General features: G+C 47.1%; 3 protein-coding genes and 1 pseudogene across 3 annotated transcripts; 3 read left to right on the plus strand and 1 right to left on the minus strand.

Annotated features, from left to right (window-relative positions):
- Positions 1-7,133: 7,133 nt before the first annotated feature.
- LOC135608361 (putative disease resistance protein RGA3) lies at positions 7,134-10,629 on the plus strand (annotated as a pseudogene).
- A 1,520-nt stretch (positions 10,630-12,149) lies between these two features.
- LOC135607629 (uncharacterized) lies at positions 12,150-13,706 on the plus strand. Its single transcript, XM_065099582.1, has one exon. The coding sequence runs from the start codon at positions 12,150-12,152 to the stop codon at positions 13,704-13,706; it is 1,557 nt and encodes a 518-aa protein (XP_064955654.1).
- Positions 13,707-16,808: 3,102 nt separating this feature from the next.
- Positions 16,809-19,067, minus strand: LOC135608362 (uncharacterized). Its single transcript, XM_065101167.1, has 3 exons — positions 18,242-19,067; positions 17,596-18,170; positions 16,809-17,525 (listed from the first exon to the last, which is right to left on the minus strand). The coding sequence occupies exons 1-3, from the start codon at positions 18,999-19,001 to the stop codon at positions 16,956-16,958; spliced, it is 1,905 nt and encodes a 634-aa protein (XP_064957239.1). The 5' UTR covers positions 19,002-19,067; the 3' UTR covers positions 16,809-16,955.
- Positions 19,068-19,325: 258 nt separating this feature from the next.
- LOC135607630 (putative disease resistance protein RGA3) lies at positions 19,326-22,172 on the plus strand. Its single transcript, XM_065099584.1, has one exon. It carries the CDS (start codon positions 19,326-19,328, stop codon positions 22,170-22,172), a length of 2,847 nt encoding a protein of 948 aa, XP_064955656.1.
- Positions 22,173-22,968: the final 796 nt, after the last annotated feature.

The raw sequence follows: 22,968 nt of genomic DNA on the forward strand, positions 1-22,968 counted from the left end.
ACCTATATAGTATCTGTAAATGTTTGTCAGAAGTCATGGCTGAGTTCACAGCAAGGTTTCCCTGGATCAAGACAAGACATAGAGGCCTGTGTTGGTCTGCTACAAAGATAGATACAACTTGTGAAGTGTGGGCTTTTCTTGGTGACAAAGTAGGCATTTCCACCAACCATGTGATGATGACTCTGCTTGCTTGGCATTTTGCAAGCACTTCATTGCCAGCTGCTGTAGGCGGATCACACACTGTGCTACATGAACAGAGATCAACAAAAGAAAAGAAAGCAGTGTGAAGTAGCTTGTTGCTGCAAGAACAGAGATGAGGGAAACAAAAAAATCCATATCAGAAAACAGTGAAGTGCTCAGGCCTATGATCACTGCAATCTCTGCAGATTGCTGAACATTTGGGATATTCAAAGAAGAAAAAGAAAAGAGCCCTTTTTTTTCTTCCATGATGTAAAGTGAGTTATTAAAAGAATGAGAAAAGTGAAATATCAGAACTTTTTTAGGTGGTTGCTCGATGAATGCAAATTGCAAGACCTCATGGGTTCAGAATTCAGATTACATGAGAAAAGTAATGGCTAAATCATTGGTACCATGAAATGATCATGGATCCTGAGAGTTGGTGAAGATATTTGGAGGAACAGAAAATGTCAAAAAAAAAAAAATTTATTGTAGATAGTTGAGACAAAGAATTTGTTTGTGCCATCATCTATTATTTTATTTTGATTTGCTTTTCAACAACGAGAAACCCAAATGTTCCAAATATTTATTGTCAATCAATTTTAGTAATAACTGATAAGAAGATATTTGAAAACACCACATTAAAATGTGTGACAAAAAACATTTCATTAACTCAGATGTGTGACAAAATGAAAATTTAAAATATTTTTCATTCACAACTTGCCATTATGATGACAACAAACAAGCTATCATATCAATCATTAATAGATTAATGCTTTCAGATTACACCAACAAGCTCTGCTTGGGGGAAATTTTGAAAATTTCACAAGCATTAGCATAGAAAATTTTGAAAGGTGTTCTACTTCCGCACCAACAAGTTCTTGCTAGTGTTGGATGATGTTTGGGATGCTCAGATCTGGGACGACTTGCTCCGTAATCCTTTGCAGGGAGGAGCAGCAGGGAGCAGGGTGCTGGTGACCACCAGAAACGCAGGGATCGTGAGGCAAATGAAGGCGGCCCACGTCCACGAGATGAAGCTTCTGCCTCCGGAGGATGGCTGGTCCCTCCTGTGCAAGAAAGTGACGATGAATACAGAGGAGGAACGGGATGCCCAAGATCTCAAGGACACAGGCATGAAGATTGTTGAGAAATGCGGAGGGCTTCCCCTGGTCATCAAGACCATCGGAGGGGTCCTCCGCGATAGAGGACTCAACAGAAATGCGTGGGAGGAAGTTCTCCGCAGCGCCGCATGGTCAAGGACCGGGATTCCCGACGGTGTGCAGGGAGCACTGTTACTGAGCTACCAAGACTTGCCGTCCCATCTCAAGTAATGCTTTCTCTACTGTGCCTTGTTCCAAGAACTGTGTTTCACGGGCGTACCATCGTCAGATTATGGATAGCCGAGGGGTTTCTCGAAGCACGAGGAGATGTCACTTTGGTGGAAACAGGGGAGCAATATCGTAGAGAGCTGCTTTTTAGGAGCCTTCTACAATCGCAACCTTACGGGGTCTGGACTACGATGAGTCTTCGAGGATGAATGACCTGCTGCGATTGCTCGGCCATTTCCTATCGACAGACGAGAGCTTTTTCATTAGTGACGTACAAAACGAGTGGAGAAGTGCTGCCGCCCCGATGACCACCAAGCTCTAGTCGCTTGTCAAGAAATGGCCGAGCGATCGCAGCAGGTCATGCATGGTGCAGCTCCAGCCGACGTACAAATGGTGGGCGTTGGGTTGTAGTAGGCTCTACCGAATCAGCTCTCTGAAATATTCCTCCCCTGTCGCCTCCAACGTGAGATCGCCTTCTGCGTGTACAAACCCCTCGGCGATCCACAGCTGGACGATGTATGCCCTGACGAACGCCTAGTCTTCACGGAATAAGGCGCAGTAGAGAAAGCACTGCTTGAGATGGAACGGTAAGTCCTCGTAGCTCAGATACAGAGCTCCGTGGACGCCTTCGGGAAGGCCGGTTTGTGACCACGCGACGCTGCGGAGAACTTCCTCCCATGCCCTTCTGTTGAGTCCTCTGGTGCAGAGGACCCCTCCGATGGTCTTGCTGGCCGGAGGAAGCCCTCCACATTTCTCAACGATCTTCAAGCCGATGTCTTTGAGATTTTGGGCATTGCGTTCGTCGTGGCCTTCCTGCACAGCAGGGACCAGCAATCCTCAGGGGGCAGTAGACTCACTCTGTGGACGTGGACCGCCTTCGTTTGCTTGGTGATCCCTTCGTTTCTGGTGGTCACCAGCACCCTGCTCGTCGCAAAGGATTACGGTGCAAGTCGTCCCAGATCTCAGCACTCCACACATCATCCAACACCAGCAAGAACTTGTTCCCTTTCAGGAGACCCTCCACCATTGCGGTGCAAGTCGTAGCGAGTCCACTTTGAATTCTGCATGCTACGATGAACAATGCAAAATTGTATTAGAAGGTTCTATTAGGATACGAATCAAAATAAGTTGAAATCCAGGAGGAAATGGAGGCGCATGTGAAGTGGTCTTTTGCATTAGAAATTGAGTCGACAAATGCAGGCAGATATGTTAGAAATTGTACCTTCTTGGAGGATTCATTAAGCAATAGTGTTTTCTGTTCTTACCACTTTAAGATAAAAGAAAAGAAAAGGAAAAAAAAAAGGACTGGATCGGCTTTGTGTTCTGTTCTTGAGTGGATGATCAGAATCTGAATTGATGGTACTAAATAGCAAGTTCGTGATTCTCAATAATGGACAGAAAGAAAAGATGAGGCAGATTAGGCTTCAAATAAATGCAATTTTCTTCAAATGATTGTGCTGAGTCCTGTGTTTCATCACTGTTGTCAAACCCCCTCTTTTTATTCTCTCTCTTGGAGCTGAAAGAACACAATGGAAACCAAATCAAAGTGGAGGAAGTTGAGGCCCACTAACACATTGGATCCAATCTTCAGATAGAGAGTGGACAGAGATAAGTAGGATATCACATACCTTTCTTCCTTCAATTGATCAGAGAGACCTTCTTGGCATTTGCTTGATACATGAAAACCTTGAACTGTGCATGAAACAGTTGCCAGAGATCTTTGCTAACTTATTGACATTAGCTGTAGGTTCCTCAATGCATGAATTATTTGTATCCTATTGAACTTATAGGAAGGAGGGATAGAGTTATCAAATAGAAGAAGCATAGGACAAGCTTAAATCTTCTATATTTCTCTCAAAAACTCTTTATAATTTCAGAAACTCTATTTCACGGCCAATATATGAGGTTTATATAGTCTCCAAAGATACATTACATTAATTGTATTCAAAATGAATCATAAATCTTTTCAAGAATCAATAGTAAATTTGACTTATCCTTTCCATAGTCATTTAATCGATTTTTCCTCTTGATGTAATAAACATTTCTTTTGATTAAATAAACCTCTTTACGATGCATGAACAAGTTTAATTCTAACATTCTCCCCCCCTTAAACTTGATCCATCTAACATACTAAGTTTCTTTCGAAGTTGATCCATCTAACAAGTTTAATCCATTTTTCCTCTTGATGCAATGAATCTCTCTCTTGATACAATGAATATTTCTTTTGATTAAATTAACCTATTTACGATGTATGAACAAGTTTAATTCCAATATTCTTCTCCCTTAAACTTGATCCATCTAACATGCTAAGCTTCTTTTGAAGTTGATCCATCTAACAAGTTTAATCCATTTTTCCTCTTGATGCAATAAAAATCTTTCTTAATGCAATGAACCTTTCTTTTGATTCAATTAATCTCTTTACAATGTATGAACAAGTTTAATTCCAACATTCTCCCCTCTTAAACTTGTTTCGTCTAACATGTCAAGTTTCTTTCGAAGTTGTTGAAATATTTCAAATTTAAGAGGTTTTGTAAGTATATCGATCAGTTGTTCACATGTCTTGACATGATATAGCTCATCTTTTTATTTTTGATATGATCTCTTATAAAATAAAATCTTGTGTCGATATGCTTATATCTTTCATGGTAGACTGAATTCTTGGCTAAGGCAGTAGCTAATTTGTTATCAACATAAATCTTTATTAACTTCTCCAATGACATATAAAGTTTATTGAGTAATATTATTAATTAAATTGTATGAGAAACACAAGAAGATACTGTTATATATTCTACTTCACAACACGATCGAGCAACGATATGCTGTTTTTTTAAGACCAAGTGAATATAGCTTTACAAAAATAATATGCCACTTCTCTAGAATACAATATCTTTAACTTCATGAATGATATCTAATGATTATCATCTAAGTAGCTTGATAATCTATATCTAAGAAAATTTTCTCATAAATTTGTGTTCAAATAGAATGTATTAATATCTAAAATACCTTTTATCACTATCATTTATTTGATTATCATAAATATTATTTTAAAAGGTATACATTTGTAATATATTTTACATGGATATTGATGTCAATTAAAATTTCAACAATATTATATGATGGTTAATTTAGGGGAGATTAATTATATTGACATATCTATAGGATTTTTTTTTGTTTTATAAGGATAAAAAAATGCTGCATCTAAAATTAGAAAAGTCAATAAATTTTTAATCATGATTAATTATAATTAACATTAATTAAAAAAAAATAAACAAATATATAAATACTAAAATATATTTAATTTTATTAATCATTCCAAGTCTTGAAAGGGTATGAATGTAATTTAGAGTTACAACTAATAGTCAAATGTTATTTAATTTTTGAGATTAAACAAAATTATATATATATATGTATATATATATATATATATATATATATATATATATATATATGTATATTCAATTCGTCTTGTTTCATCATTTATCTTTTTTTTTTACAGCACCTTTGACAATTAAAAGGAGGAGGAAGAGGAAAAGAAGAAGAAGAATATGAAAAAGGAGAAAAATAAATTATAAGTAGGAGTCTTACCAAGTGGTGGAACCACTTCAATGGCAAGTGATAAACTCTTTTACTCCCTCCACATCTCAATCATTCGCTTATCCCTTTGTACATCTCCTACGTTTGTCTATTAGCATTAGAACCTGTTTTATCTTAATATCATAGTCTTTAGTTAGTATCAAAGCCTAATTTATCTTGCAAAGGAAGATGACACTAATTCTTTTTTTTTTTTTTACAATAATATTATGAAAGACGACAGAGGTTTGGTACAAATTCCAAATAAGATCTACCATGTTTGAAGAGTTGATGATGTGGAATCTATAGGTAATGGCTCTATTTCTTGAGCCTCTCATGTTTTTCTCATATTTTGCATATATCAACTGCAGATGTTTATAGCTTTGTGCTTATGAATGCGGAGAATTGATGTGAAATTCTAGTTATTATTATGAAAGAACTTTTAGCCCATATACCCCTCTATGCTCAGAAAGTTTCATATATATGATTTTAAATTTAAGGTTAGCATATATATATATATATATATATATATGTATAATATTTATTTTAAAAATAATTATGCTTTATTCCTTGCCAGTATTCTTTAAAGTTATTTTAGATAATGCTGGCTTTAAACATAATGATGTCTTATTTTGTGTCGCTTTTCTTTTAAGTTCCTTTATAATTGTGTTTGCGTTTAACATAATGATGCTTTCTTTTGTGCTGTTATTCATTAAGTTCCTGATGCTTTCTTTTGTGTTGTTATTCATTAAGTTCCTTCGAGCTAATGCTTGCTTTAAACATGCTGATGCCTTAGTTTGCGCTGCTATGTTTGAAAGTTCCTTTGGATCCTCTCGTCCTACAGTAATCGTATTTTCTTGATTCCAAAGAAACCTTATTGCGATAGATCTTAGCTGGCAGCTGAGGCTGAGGCATGTCCATGTGAGCTTCTTGAGCTCATCCTAGTCTTTCTATAATATTTTAGAGCATTCGATTACTAATTAGAGGAAATTTTCATATATGTTATCGATGTTTCTCAAGGTTTACAATTTTGTGTATTCGCATTATACCAGTCGAGGTTATGATCGGTGTTCACTCAATAATATTACTACCAAGTTTCAAGAATTATCTATTATAGAGCGTATATTGTATTGTCTTATATCACCAAGTGGTACTCATCTTATACTAATCACTAGTGATCTTGTAATTGACATATTATCTGTTAGTGATATTATTTATGTTTGTCATATTATCTGGTTTATCGAGGTTATGATCCATGTTGTATTGTTCCTTATCGAGGTTGTTTGTCCGCTCAATATTGCTATCAAGTTTTCTATAGAGTATATATTGTATTATCTTATATCATCAAGTGGTACCTATTTTATATTAACTACTAGTGATCTTATAGCTGACATATTATTTATTAATGATCTTGTTTGTATCGGTCATATTATTTGGTTTAGCTTGGTTTAAAATATTAATTAGTATGTCAAACCCCTTGATGCATATATAAAATCTTACACTTGGGAATTCTTATATGTCTTATATGACTAGTGAGAAATTATTTTTTAATTAGATAGAAGTAAGTGTGAAGAATTTATAATATGATGGAGAATAAAATATAATCGCATTTGTTCTGTCTTCCACCCGACTCCCTCCACATCTCCATCATTCGCTCATCCCTGTGTCCATCTCTTCTGTCGATTAGCATCAGAACCTATTTTATCTTAATGTCATATAGTTTGTAGTTGGTATCAAAGCCTATTTTACCTTGCAACAAGTTTTAGAATTGATCAATTATTGTGCAACGGAAGATGACACTAACTTTATTATTCTTATTATTTTTGCAATAATACTGTGAAAGACGTGCGTCGGTACAATCAAAGTTGGATTTGAATATAAATGAGACAATCAAAGTCGGTTTGGGGATTTGTGAGTACAGTATATTTGTTTAATATTAAATTAAAATTTCTTGAACATGTATTGATTCGTTGTGCTGTTTAGTTGACTTTTTGATTTCTGTGCAAGAATAAGAATGGGTTGATTGTGCTTGATGATTCCTTCACTCTGTGATCAAAGATGGCCGTCGTGCTTGATGCCTTCATCTCCGGACTGGTCGGTACGTTGAAGGACATGGCTAAAGAGGAGGTGGACTTGCTGTTGGGCGTCCCCGGGGAGATCCAAAAGCTCCGACGCTCTCTCCGCAACATCCACTCTGTCCTTCGCGACGCCGAGAAGCAGCGGATCGAGAACGAGGGCGTCAACGACTGGCTGATGGAGCTCAAGGATGTCATGTACGACGCCGACGACGTCCTCGACGAGTGCCGGATGGAGGCCGAGAAGTGGACTCCTCGTGAGTCCGCTCCGAAGCCGTCCACCTTGTGCGGATTTCCCATCTGTGCTTGCTTTCGCGAGGTCAAGTTCAGACATGCGGTGGGCGTCAAAATCAAGGATCTCAACGATCGGCTGGAAGAGATCTCGGCCCGGAGGTCCAAGTTGCAACTCCATGTGTCTGCGGCGGAACCAAGGGTGGTTCCTCGAGTTAGTCGCATAACTTCCCCGGTGATGGAGTCTGACATGGTTGGCGAGCGACTGGAGGAGGACGCCGAGGCACTGGTGGAGCAGCTGACAAAGCAAGATCCGAGTAAGAACGTGGTGGTGCTGGCAACTGTGGGGATCGGCGGCATCGGAAAGACCACCCTCGCTCAGAAGGTGTTCAATGATGGTAAAATCAAAGCCAGCTTCCGCACCACCATCTGGGTGTGCGTGTCCCAAGAGTTCAGCGAGACGGATCTTCTCGGAAACATCATCGAAGGTGCTGGTGGAAAATATAATAGAGAACAGAGCAGGAGTCTGCTGGAGCCCTTGGTGGCGGGTCTACTGAGAGGGAACAAGTTCTTGCTGGTGTTGGATGATGTTTGGGATGCTCAGATCTGGGACGACTTGCTCCGCAATCCTTTGCAGGGAGGAGCAGCAGGCAGCAGGGTGCTGGTGACAACCAGAAACGCAGGGATCGCGAGGCAAATGAAGGCGGCCCACGTCCACGAGATGAAGCTGCTGCCTCCGGAGGATGGCTGGTCCCTCCTGTGCAAGAAGGCGACGATGAATGCAGAGGAGGAACGGGATGCCCAAGATCTCAAGGACACAGGCATGAAGATTGTTGAGAAATGCGGAGGGCTTCCCCTGGCCATCAAGACCATCGGAGGGGTCCTCTGCTCCAGAGGACTCAACAGAAGTGCGTGGGAGGAAGTTCTCCGCAGCGCCGCATGGTCACGGACCGGCCTTCCCGAAGGTGTGCACGGAGCACTGAATCTGAGCTACCAAGACTTGCCGTCCCATCTCAAGCAATGCTTTCTCTACTGTGCTTTGTTCAAAGAAGACTATGTGTTTGGCAGGTCTGACATCATTAAATTATGGATAGCCGAGGGGTTTGTCGAAGCACGAGGAGATGTCAGCTTGGAGGAAACAGGGGAGCAATATTATAGAGAGCTGCTTCATAGGAGCCTTTTACAATGGCAACGTTACAGTCTGGACGACTACTTTGAGTATTCCAAGATGCATGATCTGCTACGATCGCTCGGCCATTTCCTATCGAGAGATGAGATCTTGTTCATTAGTGACGTGCAAAACGAGCGGAGAAGTGGTGCCATCCCGATGAAGCTGCGTCGGTTGTCGATTGTGGCCACTGAAACCACGGACATCCAGCGTATCGTCAGTTTGACCGAGCAACATGAGTCCGTGAGAACATTGTTAGCGGAGGAAACACGTGGCTATGTGAAGGATTTAGATGATTACATGAAGAACTTTGTGCGACTTAGAGTCCTGCATCTTATGAACACAAAAATCGAGATTCTACCGCACTACATTGGAAATTTGATACACTTGAGATACTTGAATGTGTCTTATACCGATATAATGGAGCTTCCAGAAAGCATATGCAATCTGACGAATTTGCAGTTTTTGATCCTCAGACGATGTACGAAGTTGACACATATCCCCCAGGGTATAGTTAGGCTAGTCAATCTAAGAACACTCAATTGTGAACTTACACCCCTGGAGAGCTTACCATGTGGAATAGGAAGGTTGAAGCTCCTCAATGAACTCGGAGGATTCGTGGTGAACACGGCTACTGGTTCGTGCCCATTGGAAGAATTAGGCAGCCTCCAGGAGCTCAGATACCTCTCCATTGACAGGTTGGAGAGGGCGTGGCTGGAAGTTGAACCGGGAAGAGATACGAGCCTCTTTAAGGGTAAACAAAAACTGAAACATCTACATTTACATTGCTCATATACATCCAATGATCACACGGAGGAAGAGATTGAAAGATTCGAGAAGTTGTTGGATGTGGCACTTCATCCACCATCATCTGTTGTAACGCTCAGGTTAGAGTGTTTCTTCGGCCGCCGGTACCCCAGCTGGATGGCGTCTGCAAGCATCAGTTCGCTTCTTCCAAACATAAGACGCTTGGAACTACTTGACTGCGATCATTGGCCACTGCTTCCACCGCTTGGGAAGCTCCCTAACTTGGAGTTCCTTGAAATACGAGGTGCATATGCAGTGACCACCATCGGACCGGAATTTTTTGGGTGTGAAGTTGCTGCTACCGGTCATGATCGGGAACGGAATTTAAAGCGCCCTTCTTCTTCTTCTACTTCTCCTCCTCCGTTGTTTCCGAAACTAAGGCAGCTGCAACTCTGGAATATGACTAACATGGAAGTGTGGGATTGGGTAGCGGAAGGTTTTGCTATGCGTCGCCTCGACAAATTGGTGCTCGTAAATTGCCCAAAGTTGAAGTCTCTACCGGAAGGCCTGATCCGACAGGCAACCTGCTTAACCACATTGGAACTGACCGATGTGTGTGCTCTCAAGTCCATCGGAGGTTTCTCTTCTGTAAAAGAACTGAGGATAAGTGGTGAATCAGATCTGGAGATTGTTGCTGATCTCCCTGCACTGGAGGTATTGGAGTTGGGCGGGCTTTTCCTTCCATACAATCATTTACCAGAGTGGTTGGCGGCTTGCCCTGCATGCTTCGCTACGCTCCAGAGACTGGACGTATGGGGAACCACCCAACTCCTCCTCAGATGCCTCCAAAATGGCGCAGACTGGCACATGCTCCAACACTTTCCAATTTTTAGCATCAAAGATGACCGAGGCAATTATATAAACTACATCAAGCATTCCGGCACCTTCGAGACAAACCTAGACGATGCTGCTGCTGCTTTTGCTGCTGTTGCTGCTGCTGAAGAAGAAGAAGAAAGAAGAAGAAGAAGACATCAATTAGCTTTGGGGTAACTTACCTCCTTTCATGCTCGCGTCTCGACCATCTAACGTCTTCTGGTTTTGGAGTGGCGACTCACAGTTATCTCTTCCTGCTTATGGCAGGGAGATCGACATTATTTCTCTAATGTTAGTAGCGATTTGATTACACCATTATTTCTCTAATGTTTATGAATTTAACCACACACGTCCTTTTTGTGGATTTGCTTGTGTAGGTCAATTTTGTGAGTGGAATTTTGTTTCCAAGCAGTATTAACATTAAATGTTACTTTCTCTTATTTCTCTATCGATTCCTGCGGATGAGGATGTTCAGAGCACTTTGTCCTTTTTTGAAAAAGTGTGTAACATTAAATGTTACTTTCTTACTTATCTGGGTTGGAGCATTGTACGTCTTTGTTGTATGGAATACTTTATAGCATTCGTGACAAATATTTCATGCAGATGGAGGCAAGACATGGAGGTCAAGTATGTTAGGTCACAAAGATGCCTCATTTCCCTATCTGGTCGAATCATTTCCAAAGCTTCTTCTTTTGTGCTCTGTGGAAGACCATTTTAAACCGTTGGTTGGGCTTTCTTGAACTTGTTGGTGTTCCTGAAGCAGGCATTTCAACTGTACTATTGTCATTCCCACCTATCATTTTCTGTGATATTGAGAAAGAAATCAAGCCAAAACTGTGTGCATTTAGCAAAGGTAACCTAACGAATGTATCAAAAGATATCTCCTTAAGTGTTAATTGTGTTTAAATTAACACTAGTGGAGTCTACTTACTACTTAGAATTAAATCGTGTTTAAATTGTTCTATGAATTTGTGAAAAGCATTTGTAAGTGGATCACACACTGTGCTACATGAACAAAGATCAGCAAAAGAAAAGAAAGCAGTGTGAAGTAGCTTGTTGCTGTAGATGGGATCACATATTGTGCTGTAAGAACAGGGATGAGGGATATAAAAAAAGGCCATATCAGAAAACAGTGAAGTGCTCAGGCCAATGATCACTGCAATCTCTGCAGATTGCTGAACATTTGGGCCATTCAAAGAAGAAAAAGAAAAGAGCCCTTTTTTTCTTCCATGATGTAAAGTGAGTTATCGACAGTAAAAGAATGCAGGAAAAGTGAAGTATCAGAACTTTTGTGGGTGGTTGATCCATGAATGCAAATTGCAACACCTCTTGGGTTCAGAATTCAGATTACATGAGAAAAGTAATGGCTAAATCATTGGTACCATGAAATGATCTTGGATCCAGAGAGTTGGTGAAGATATTTGGAGGAACAAAAAAGTCAAAAAATCAATTTTTTTTTTATTGTAGATAGTAGAGACAAAGAATTTGTTTGTGTCATCATCTATATTTGTTCTATTCTTTTCCTTCATTTGATTTGCTTTTCAACAATGACAAACCCAAATATTCCAAGTATTTATTGTCAATCAATTTTAGCAATAACTGATAAGAAGATATTTGAAAACACCACATTAAAAGAAGGAATTGATTGATATCAAGAAAAACATTTCATTAAGTCAGATGTGTGACAATATGAAAATTTAAAATATTTTTCATTCCGAATCACTTTAATACATGCTAAGTTTAATCATTATGATGACAATAAACAAGCTATCATATCAATCATTAATAGATTAATGCTTTCAGATTACACTAGCAAGCATTAGCAAACAAAACTTTGGTAGGTGTTATTCTACCTATAAATCTATCTTCTATTGATATATATGCCATTTTTCTAGAAGACAATATATTTAACTTCCTCAATGATATATAGCCAAGTAGCTTGATGATCTAGCGGAGCATGTCGCCGCGTTCAGAACTCAGATGGCCCTTTACGGCACGTCCGATGCGCTAATGTGCCGTACGTTCCCGACCACCTTCAGAGGACCAGCACGCGCATGGTTCAGCCGGCTGCGCCAATCCTCAATCGCATCTTTTGACCAGTTCGCCAAGGAGTTCGAACAAAACTTCCTCACCAGCGCGCGGCCTCGGCCTTCCATAACCGCCCTGCTGGCACTGTCGCAGCACGAAGAGGAAACGCTCGCACAGTTTGTGACACGCTTCGCCGCGGAGATCCGCGGGTATTCAGACACTCACCCCTTTTTGATCATGCAGGCGTTCCTGACGGGGCTGAAACCCTCGAGGTTCTTCTGGTCACTAATTGAGAAGCCGCCCGCCACTGTCCCTGAGATGCTCCACCGGGCCAACCAATACGTCGCCGGCGAAGCGTTGGCAGCAGGAAGACGCAAGGTCGGGAAGAAGTCGCGGACCGAGCAACCCCGAGCCGCTGCCTCGTCGGTCGACCTCCAACCCCGTCGGAGGCTCGACCATCCCGAGCAGCGGCTCCCGAGGCCTCCGCCCCTCCCACTCAACACGCCTCGTACCGAGATCTTCCTCCAGATCAGGGAGAAAGGTCTTTTGCGGCCCCCCAATCCCATGAGAGCTACTTACAAAAATCGGTCGAAATACTGCAGGTTCCACCGAGACCATGGCCATGACACAGAAGACTGCCACGACCTCCAGAACCAGATTGAGGAGCTGATCAGAAGAGGGTACCTCGGCCATTATCTCAAGGAACCCCGGGAAGCAACCCCGCGTCCCCGGATGCCCGTGGAAAGGCAGGTTGACGTCATCATCGGGGGACCGGCGGCAGGCGGCAGCAGCTCAAGCGCAAGGAAATCCTATGCCAGGAGCTCGGTCGAGAAACGCCCCCGACCCGAGCTAGAACCCGAAATCTCTTTTAGGGCCGAGGAGGGGGAAAGGTCCCATCATGACGACGCTCTGGTGATATCTATCCAGATCGCTAACGCTCGGGTAAAGCGAGTAATGGTCGACACTGGGAGCTCCGCCGACGTTCTGTACCTCGACGCCTTCAAAAGGCTCGGCTTGCCCAACGAGGACCTCATTCCCATGAGCTCGGCACTCACGGGATTCACCGGAGACTCAATCTCCCTGCTCGGCACCACCACACTCCCTGTCACCATTGGGGAGGAACCAAGGACCAAGACAATAATGACTACGTTCATGGTGGTCAACCTACCCTCGGCCTACAGCGTCATCCTCGGACGCCCAACGCTCAACAAGCTAAAAGCAGTGGTCTCAACCTACCACCGAGCCATTAAGTTTCCCACCTCGGCGGGGGTCGGAGAGTCACGAAGCGACCCAGGCGAGTCGAGAAGGTGCTACCTCACCGCGGTCTCCCTCCCGAAGAGAGCATGCCCCCATGTCCCAGACCCTCGAGAAGAGGCTGCCACATCAAGGCACCTTGAACCACCCGAGCAGCTTACCGAGGTACCAATAAAGGGAGACTGGCCCGGTCAGACTGTGAAAATCGACGCAGCCCAGCCCGAAGAAAACAGCTCCAGCTCGTCGAGTTCCTGAAGGCAAACGCCGATGTATTCGCATGGTCACCCAAGGAAATGCCAGGGATCGATCGGACGATAGCCGAACACCAGCTTAACATCAATCCCGAGGCCAGGCCGGTGAAGCAAAGACCACGGAGGTTCGCCCCCGACCGACAGAAGGTAATCAGTGAAGAAGTCGACCGATTGACAGAGGCCGGATTCATTTCCGAAGTAAAGTACCCCCAGTGGCTGTCAAATGTAGTCCTCGTTAAAAAACCAAATGGAAGCTGGCGGATGTGCGTTGACTACACAAATCTCAACCGGGCGTGTCCCAAAGACTACTACCCGCTCCCGAGAATAGATCAGCTAGTCGACGCCACCTCGGGTTACGAACTCCTTACCTTCTTGGACGCATACTCGGGCTACAACCAAATCCGCATGGCACCAGCGGACCAAGAGAACACCGCCTTCATCACCGACAGAGGAATATATTGCTACAAGGTGATGCCGTTCGGCTTAAAGAACGCTGGGGCAACCTACTAGAGGATGGTCGACAAGCTGTTCAGACGCCAAATTGGTAGGAACATGGAAATATATGTGGACGACATGATCGTAAAGAGCAGAACCGCGGAGGCGCACCTGGCCGACTTGGCGGAAACCTTTCAGACCCTTAGGCGATTCAATATGCGTTTGAACCCCGCAAAGTGCGTCTTCGGGGTTAGCTCGGGGAGATTCCTCGGCTTCGTCATCCACCAGAGGGGAATAGACGCCAACCCGGAAAAGGTACGGGCCATAACCCGGATGCACTCACCCCGCTCCGTCAAAGAAGTACAGTGTCTCACGGGGAAACTGGCGGCGCTCAGTAGATTCATATCCAGGTCGGGCGACAGATGCCTGCCCTTCTTCCAGGCCCTGCAACAAGTCAACAACTTCACCTGGACACCCGAGTGCGAGGAAGCTTTTGAAGACCTAAAGGCGTACCTTACCCGCCTGCCCCGACTCGCTTCCCCTGAGCCAGGGGAAACCCTGGGCCTTTACTTAGCGGCGTCAGCACGGGCAGTCAGCTCGGTACTGGTTCGAGAAGCACCGCCGAAGCAGCAGCCCATCTATTACGTTAGCCACGTCCTCGCCAGGGCCGAGGCGCGGTACCCCCCTATCGAAAGGCTGGCTCTGGCGTTGGTAAAGACGACGCGAAAGCTACGCCCATACTTCCAGTCCCACACAATCAAAGTCATCACCGACCAGTCGCTGCAGAAAATCCTATCCAAGTTCGACGTGTCGGGTCGAATGTTACGATGGTCGGTCGAGCTCAGCGAGTTCGACATCCAATACTCTCCTCGGAACGCCATCAAAGCCCAGGTACTGGCCGACTTCATCTCTGAACTAACGCCCGAGGATTGTGCAGAGGGACGGAAGGATACCGACCGTGCGTGGACCCTGCACGTTGACGGCTCCGCCATCACCGGTGCAGCCGGAGTCGGCCTCATCCTTAAAAGCCCTACTGGAGAAACCTACGAAAGGTCCATCCGACTGCAATTCCAAGCCACCAACAACGAAGCCGAGTACGAGGCGCTACTACATGGCCTATGCCTCGCCTTGGAGATGCAGGTAGACAACCTCGAGGTATTCAACGACTCTCAGCTAGTGACGGGACACGTGAATGGGAGCTACGAGGCCCGGGACCCCACGATGGCATCATACCTGGCGGAAACACAGCGGCTCGCCCGCCTCTTCAGCCGGTTCTCAATCACACAAGTGCCCCGGGCCAAAACGCATCCGCCGACGCTCTGGCAAAAGCAGCCTCCGCACGGGGTTTAGAAAAAGCCTCCGTGACCGAGCCCCTAACGGCCCCGACCATACCATCCTGCGGCGTTGTCGAGACCCGAACCCCGCCGAACTGGATGGAGGAAATACTCCGCTTCAAGACAGATGGGACGGAGCCCGACAACCCGGCGGCAGCAAGACAACTAAGGCGAACGCAGGCCTGGTATAGCTTGGTTGGCGGGAAGCTGTACCGCAGAGGTTTCTCACAGCCCCTCTTGCTCTGCCTCGCACCCCCCGAGGCCCACACCGTCCTCGCCGAGCTTCACGAGGGAGTTTGTGGGGAGCACATCGGGGGTCGAACCTTGGCCTTCAAGGCCCTCCGACAGGGATACTACTGGCCAACAATGCGCCGAGACGCTGCAGCATACGTGCGGCAATGCCAGCCGTGCCAACAGCACGCCCGACTGCAGCATCAACCGGCGGTCCCTCTCAACTCGATGGAAATCGCTTGGCCCTTCGCCCAGTGGGGACTTGATCTCCTCGGCCCCTTTCCTCCGGCTTCGGGGCAACGACGTTTCCTCATTGTCGGGGTGGATTATTTCACAAAATGGGTTGAGGCCGAACCATTGGCCTCCATCACCGAGAAGCAAGTTCAAGGCTTTACATGGAAGAACATCATCACTCGGTTCGGGATCCCGAGGACCATTATCACCGACAATGGGGCCCAGTTCAACAACGCCAAATTTAAGACTTACTGCTCGTCGTATGGAATACAACTGAAGTTTAGCTCGGTGGCACACCCCCAGACCAACGGGCAGGCCGAGGTAATGAATCGGGCGATTCTAGAGGGCCTCAGGAGGAGAGTCTCAGGCGCACTTGGAGCCTGGGTAGATGAACTGCCGAGCGTTCTATGGGCGATGCGGACAACCCCGAAGACGGCTTCAGGCGAATCCCCGTTCAGCCTTGCATTCGGGACCGAAGCGGTCCTCCCGCCCGAAATGGTATTCCCAACTTTTCGCACCTCGGGTTACAAACAAGATGGTTTTGAGGAAGGCCTGAGAGCGCACTTAGACCTCCTTGAGGAAAGAAGGACCGAGGCCCACCTGCGTATCCTGACCTATAAGAAGGCCGTGGCACGAATGTACAACCGAAGAGTCCGTCCCCGCCCGATCAAGATCAGAGACCTCGTCCTCCGCAAGGCAGAGGTAACCAACCCGACCCGGGCAGGAGGCAAGCTCGCACCTAACTGGGAGGGCCCATACAGGGTCTACTACATGGTGCGAGAAGGGACCTACCGACTCGAGACTATGGAAGGAAACCGCTTACCAAGAACCTGGAACGCAGCAAACCTAAAGAAGTTCTATCCATGAAGAAAGATCAAAACGAGGGTATACATTATAAGGGACCCATGTGACAATAGTTAGAATGGACTACCTCCAATACAAAAGATCTGTACAATAAATAGGTAGGCGATACAGAGACCAAAGGCCGACCCGACAAAAAGCAGAAAATAAAATACAAGTCAACTCGGAGGGGGCGTCTCGGGCCCGTCATCAAAAGGGACGCTCGCCGGCATGTTCACGCCATCATCCGCAGGGTGGTCGGCAAAAGGGTCCGCCTCCAGCTCCCACTCTGGATGGGTCGATCGGGCGCGAGCGCAGACCACCCGGTACCCGAATTCATACGTCACCCGCCCCGACCTTACCAGGCCGCGCTCAAAACTCGCCGAGGCCTTATACTCGACGACCGCCCTCTCCAGCCGCTCGGGCAGTGCTCGCTGCTCTTCCTTCAGGGCTTCCTCAGCCGCCCAGGCCGCAGATCGAGCAGACTCGATGTCGTTTGAGAGCGTCTGCCGTTCGTCGTCCAGCGTGCGGGCCCGAGCCTGGCTTTCCTCCAGCTCGGCCTTCAGGCGCCTCACCTCCTCCTCCAAGGCCGAGGCGCGTCGCTCGGCGGCCGCTACAACCTCCGGGCCGGACGACCGCCTCAGCTCTACGTTCTCGAGGCGCAGCGCGGCGAAGGCGCTCGATTGACACTCGACCATCCTCCCAGCGTCGAGGGCCCGGTCAAGCAGAGCCATGGCGTAATGTTGGCCCTGCACCGAGATGTAACGTCAAGGTCCACAGAAAATAGCCATTGAACGTGAGCGGGATGTCGGTACTCACCCAGACCAAAGACTTGGCCGCCCGATCTGCCAAGGCTTCCGAGGTCAGGCCGTAAAGCTCCTTGGCCAGCAGTGGGTGCAGGGCGCCCAGGATGAACTCCTGGGCCATCGCTCCATCGGCCCATACACGGCTGTCCGCCCTAAGAGCGGACCACCGAGGAACATAGGGAGTTCCCTCCGCTCCCGTAGGAAGGCAGGTCATGCCCGGAGTCCGGTACTCTTCGCCGGCTGACCCACCGACGCGGCACAAGTCCCGCATCGACTTCAGGCGCAGAGAAGCCCCTGGGGCGGGATCCCCTCCGGCCGACCCGGCCGCCTCCTTGCCTATGGCAGCCCCCGAAGCCTCGCCCGGCGGAACGCCTCTCGCCGGATTGCGCTCGCGAGCAGCCGACCTCGCGGACACCTTCCTGACCGCGGTCTTCAGTTTCTTGGTCGGACACCTCACGTCCGGAGAGCCCGGGCCACCCTCTGATGCCCCCCTTTTCAGGACGACTCCCGAATCGTCGTCGCCCCGAGGCGCGGCCACCCTGGATCGTCCTTGAGACGCCTTCTTCACAGATTGAAGATCCACCATCTCTGCAAGAGAAAACCCGATCGGTCAGGCGTCCCGAGACAAAAGGTTATACGCAGCATAAAGGACACCATACCCCCGGCAGCCGGGCTCAGCCCTGCGGTGGCCAGCCACTCCTCGGTCATCTCTCCGATTGCCCGAGAAGAAGACAGAATGCCCCTCAGACGATCCACATCCGCCGACTCCCTGCCAGAAAGCAACGGGAGGACGTTGTCGACAGAGCGGGAGGTCCACCCGGTGCTGAAGCCCCATCCCCGACTGCAACTGACGAAGAAGAAGCGGCTCTTCCAACCTTTATTGTTGGAGGGGGCCCCGCCGATCTTGAACCCGCTACGCGCGGCCAGGTAATAGCCGCCCCGACCCCGACACAGTCGAAAGCAAGCCAGAAATAGATCCCTGGACGGTTCAATCCCGGCCGCTCGACACTCTCCAAGGAAGACGACCAAATAGCGCCACGAATTTGGCGCCATCTGAGATGGCGATATACCCCACTTACGGAGACAGTCCTCGATCATGGGATGGAACGGAAAACGTAACCCCGCCTCGAGGGCGCCCGCCGTCAGACCAAATCCCTGCGGAAACTGGTCATACGGGCGCTGGCCCGGACGGGGGGCGGACAGGGTGTAACCCCCCGGGATCCAGTAGCGAGCCCGGAGCTCCCCCAGAAACTCCTCCGTCACCACCGAGTCCACGTCATGCCACTGCTTGAACTTCTCAAGCAGGGCGGAACTCCCTCCCACTTCTAGGGGGACACTCCCCGGAGACAAATGCCTGACCCCGGGGCGTTCGGAAGAGGAGGTAGAGGTTGAAAGAGAAGAGGAGGAAGACGAAGACATCCTAACCTCAAGGCGATGGGAAAGGGCCTGAGTTGAGAGAGAACGAACAGGAAGCAACAGCGGCCGGACAGAACAACGGCAGGAAAGCAATGGCAGGGAAGCCTCTCTGGGGAAGGCTTATGTATAATAAGTCGTGGACGACGGTCGAGCTTCCCGAGGAAGGAAAGGCAAGTCGCGGCCCTTGAGGCCAGCAGGGCGCCTCAGAATCCTGCGTTCGCCGACTTCGGAGAGCCCGCCCAGGTAAACCTGATTCCCAGGAGCCGCGCCACACTCCCTCGGAGTGCCACGTGGCGCGCAGCGCCGCACACCCCACCGCCACAATCTATGGCGCCCACCTCCCTGCCTGCAGAAGACAGCAAAGCAGTGACTCCCAGGTACACGAGAGGCCTGCGCCCCGGGCACGGCGCTCGCTCTAGTCCAGTTCCCGACCCTCGACTCGTCGATCCAGTTATTACGAGTCGCTCCAGTCCAGTTCCCGACCCTCGACTCGTCGATCCAGTTATTACGAGTCACTCCAGTCCAGTTCCCGACCCTCGACTCGTCGAGCCAGTCATTACGAGTCGCTCCAGTCCAGTCCTGGTGGAAGCCATGATGGAGAACATCTGGGTGTGCGTGTCCCGAGAGTTCAGCGAGACGGATCTTCTCAGAAATATCGTTAAAGGTTCTGGTGGAAGCCATGATGGAGAACAGAGCAGGAGTCTGCTGGAGCCCTTGGTGGAGGATCTCGTGAGAGGGAAAAAGTTCTTGCTGGTGTTGGATGATGTTTGGGATGCTCATATCTGGGACGACTTGCTCCGCAATCCTTTGCAGGGAGGAGCAGCAGGCAGCAGGGTGCTGGTGACCACCAGAAACGCAGGGATCGCGAGGCAAATGAAGGCGGCCCACGTCCACGAGATGAAGCTGCTGCCTCCGGAGGACGGCTGGTCCCTCCTGTGCAAGAAGGCGACGATGAATGCAGAGGAGGAAATTGATGCCCAAGATCTCAAGGACACAGGCATGAAGATTGTTGGGAAATGCGGAGGGCTTCCCCTGGCCATCAAGACCATCGGAGGGGTCCTCCTCGATAGAGGACTCAACAGAAGTGCGTGGGAGGAAGTTCTCCGCAGCGCCGCATGGTCACGGACCGGGCTTCCCGAAGGTGTGCACGGAGCACTGTATCTGAGCTACCAAGACTTGCCGTCACATCTCAAGCAATGCTTTCTCTACTGTGCCTTGTTCCAAGAAAACTATGTGTTTCGTAGGCCTACCATCGTCAGATTATGGATAGCCGAGGGGTTTGTCGAAGCCCGAGGAGATGTCAGCTTGGAGGAAACAGGGGAGCAATATTACAAAGAGCTGCTTCGTAGGAGCCTTCTAAAATCGCAACCTTACGGTCTGGACTACGATGAGCCTTCCAAGATGCATGACCTGCTGCGATCGCTTGGTCATTTCCTATCGAGAGATGAGAGCTTGTTAATTAGTGACGTTCAAAACGAGTGGAGAAGTGCTGCCGCCACCATGAAGCTGCGTCGGTTGTCGATTGTGGCCAATGAAACCATGGACTTACAGGATCTCGTCAGTTCGACCATGCAACATGAGTCAGTGAGGTCATTGTTGGTGGAGAGACCAAGTGGCCATGCGGAGGATATAGATAAGTACTTGAAGGACTTCGTGCGACTTAGAGTCCTCCATCTTATGGCCACAAATATCCAGAGCCTATCGCAAGATATCGGAAATTTGATACACTTGAGATACTTGGATGTGTCTCATAGCCATATAACGGAGCTTCCAGAAAGCATATGCAATCTGACGAATTTGCAGTTTTTGATCCTCAAAGGATGTAAGAAGTTGACGCATATCCCCCAGGGCATAGATAGGCTAGTCAATCTAAGGTCACTAGATTTGAGACGTACACGCCTGGAGAGCTTACCATGTGGAATAGGAAGGTTGAAGCACCTCAATGAACTCGTAGGATTCGTGATGGACACGGCTACTGGTTCGTGCCCATTGGAAGAATTAGGCAGCCTCCAGGAGCTCAGATACCTCTCCATTTGTAAGTTGGAGAATGCGTGCATGGAAGCTGAATCAAGAAGGGATACAAGCGGATTAATAGGTAACCAAAAACTGAAGCATCTGCGCTTAGAATGCTCAGACAGGCCGACATCCGATGGTTCCAAGAAGGAAGAGATTGAAAAAATCGAGAAGGTGTTGGATGTGGCACTTCATCCACCATCATCTGTTGTTTCTCTCACGTTAGAGAAGTTCTTGGGCCTCCGGTACCCCGTCTGGATGGCGTCTGCAAGCATCAGTTCGCTTCTTCCAAACATAAGCCGCTTGGAACTAATTGACTGCGTTCATTGGCCACTGCTTCCACCACTAGGCAAGCTAACCAGTTTGGAGTTTCTTAAAATAGGAGGTGCACGTGCAGTGACCACCATCGGACCGGAATTTTTTGGGTGTGAAGCTGCTGCTACTGGTCATGAACGGGAACGGAATTCAAAGCGCCCTTCTTCTTCTTCTTCTACTTCTCCTCCTTCGTTGTTTCCGAAACTAAGGCAGCTGCAACTCTGGAATATGACTAACATGGAAGTGTGGGATTGGGTAGCGGAAGGTTTTGCTATGGGTCGCCTCAACAAATTGGTCCTCAAAAATTGCCCCAAGTTGAAGTCTCTACCGGAAGGCCTGATCCGACAGGCAACCTGCTTAACCACATTGGATATGACCAATGTGCGTGCTCTCAAGTCCATCAGAGGTTTCCCTTCTCTAAAAGAACTGAGTATAATTGGTATATCAGATCTGGAGATTGTTACTGATCTCCCTGCACTGGAGCTCTTGAAGTTGGGCACATTTGGATCTCTCATCAATCATTTACCTGAGTGGTTGACGGCTTGCCCTGCAAGCTTCACCACACTCCAGAGACTGGACGTCTACGGAACCACCCAACTCCTCCTCAGATGCCTCCAAAATGGCGCAGACTGGCCCATGATCAGACACTTTCCATCTTTTTCCATCAAAGATGGCCGAGGTGGCAATTATATAAACTACATCAAGCATTCCTGCACCTTCGAGACAAACCTAGTCGATGATGATGATGATGATGATGCTTTTGCTGCTGCTGCTGAAGAAGAAGAAGAAGAAGAAGAAGAAGAAGAAGAAGAAGAAGAAGAAGAAGAAGGCGTCAATGAGCTTTGAGGTAACTTACCTTTCATGCTCATGTCTCCACCATCTAACGTCTTCTTTTGGTTTTGGAGTGGCAACTCACAATCATCTTTTGCTGCTTTTGGCAGGGAGATCGACATCAATCACGATGTAATTGGCAGGTCATGTCTAAAATGATCATCGCAAATGGAGCTGTCCAAGGAAAGTCCGAGACATTTGAGAAGAAGTGCAGATCGAGAGGTTGGTTGCGACTCATTCCTATGATATGGTGATACCAGCTCGATCTGATGAACAACTTATTTTGGCTTTCTTTCTCTCTCTGTAGCATATAATTCCTGCAATGTACGTACTGCTACTGCTACTGCAACTTTAGTGCCCTCCGATCTGTATATTTCTACTACCACTACTGATATGGTGATATCAGTACAATCTTTACGGACAGAATGTCCATTGTCTGTCTATTTCCTCGACTTCCCTCACCTTCTTATACCTGTAGCTCTTTTTTTTATGGTGATTAATTCAATGCTGTGTATGTTGGCAGTGAAATGTCTTGATCAGAGTATCTGTAGCATGTATAGATCATCTTTTCTTTTCTGCGTAAACAATTGAATGTAGGCTCGGAAAAAAGATTGCCAGAAGGAATTAGGATTATACTCTTTTTTTTTTTTGTAGTTTTATAATTATTTATGAGATTTTGAATGATCAAAATGCAGCTACCAGATATCAAAATGACTCTTATCAGAAATAGTACTTCAAGAATCTAACATAGTTTTGGATTTAATATTTGTGAGGATACGAAACTATCTCAAAAAAAATTCAGAAGGTGTAA

This window comes from Musa acuminata, chromosome BXJ2-3 (assembly GCF_036884655.1).
Source record: "Musa acuminata AAA Group cultivar baxijiao chromosome BXJ2-3, Cavendish_Baxijiao_AAA, whole genome shotgun sequence".
NCBI lineage: Eukaryota > Viridiplantae > Streptophyta > Magnoliopsida > Zingiberales > Musaceae > Musa > Musa acuminata.

Bases quoted from the DNA above. Each gene is read 5' to 3' on its own strand.
- LOC135607629 (XM_065099582.1), top strand. From the start codon at position 12,150: ATGGCCCTTTACGGCACGTCCGATGCGCTAATGTGCCGTACGTTCCCG.
- LOC135608362 (XM_065101167.1), bottom strand. From the start codon at position 19,001: ATGTCTTCGTCTTCCTCCTCTTCTCTTTCAACCTCTACCTCCTCTTCC. The intron at 18,171-18,241 runs GTATGGTGTCCT...TTTCTCTTGCAG, and splicing joins GCTGAGCCCGGCTGCCGGGG to AGATGGTGGATCTTCAATCT. The intron at 17,526-17,595 runs GTGAGTACCGAC...ATCTCGGTGCAG, and splicing joins CGGCCAAGTCTTTGGTCTGG to GGCCAACATTACGCCATGGC.
- LOC135607630 (XM_065099584.1), top strand. From the start codon at position 19,326: ATGGCGCCCACCTCCCTGCCTGCAGAAGACAGCAAAGCAGTGACTCCC.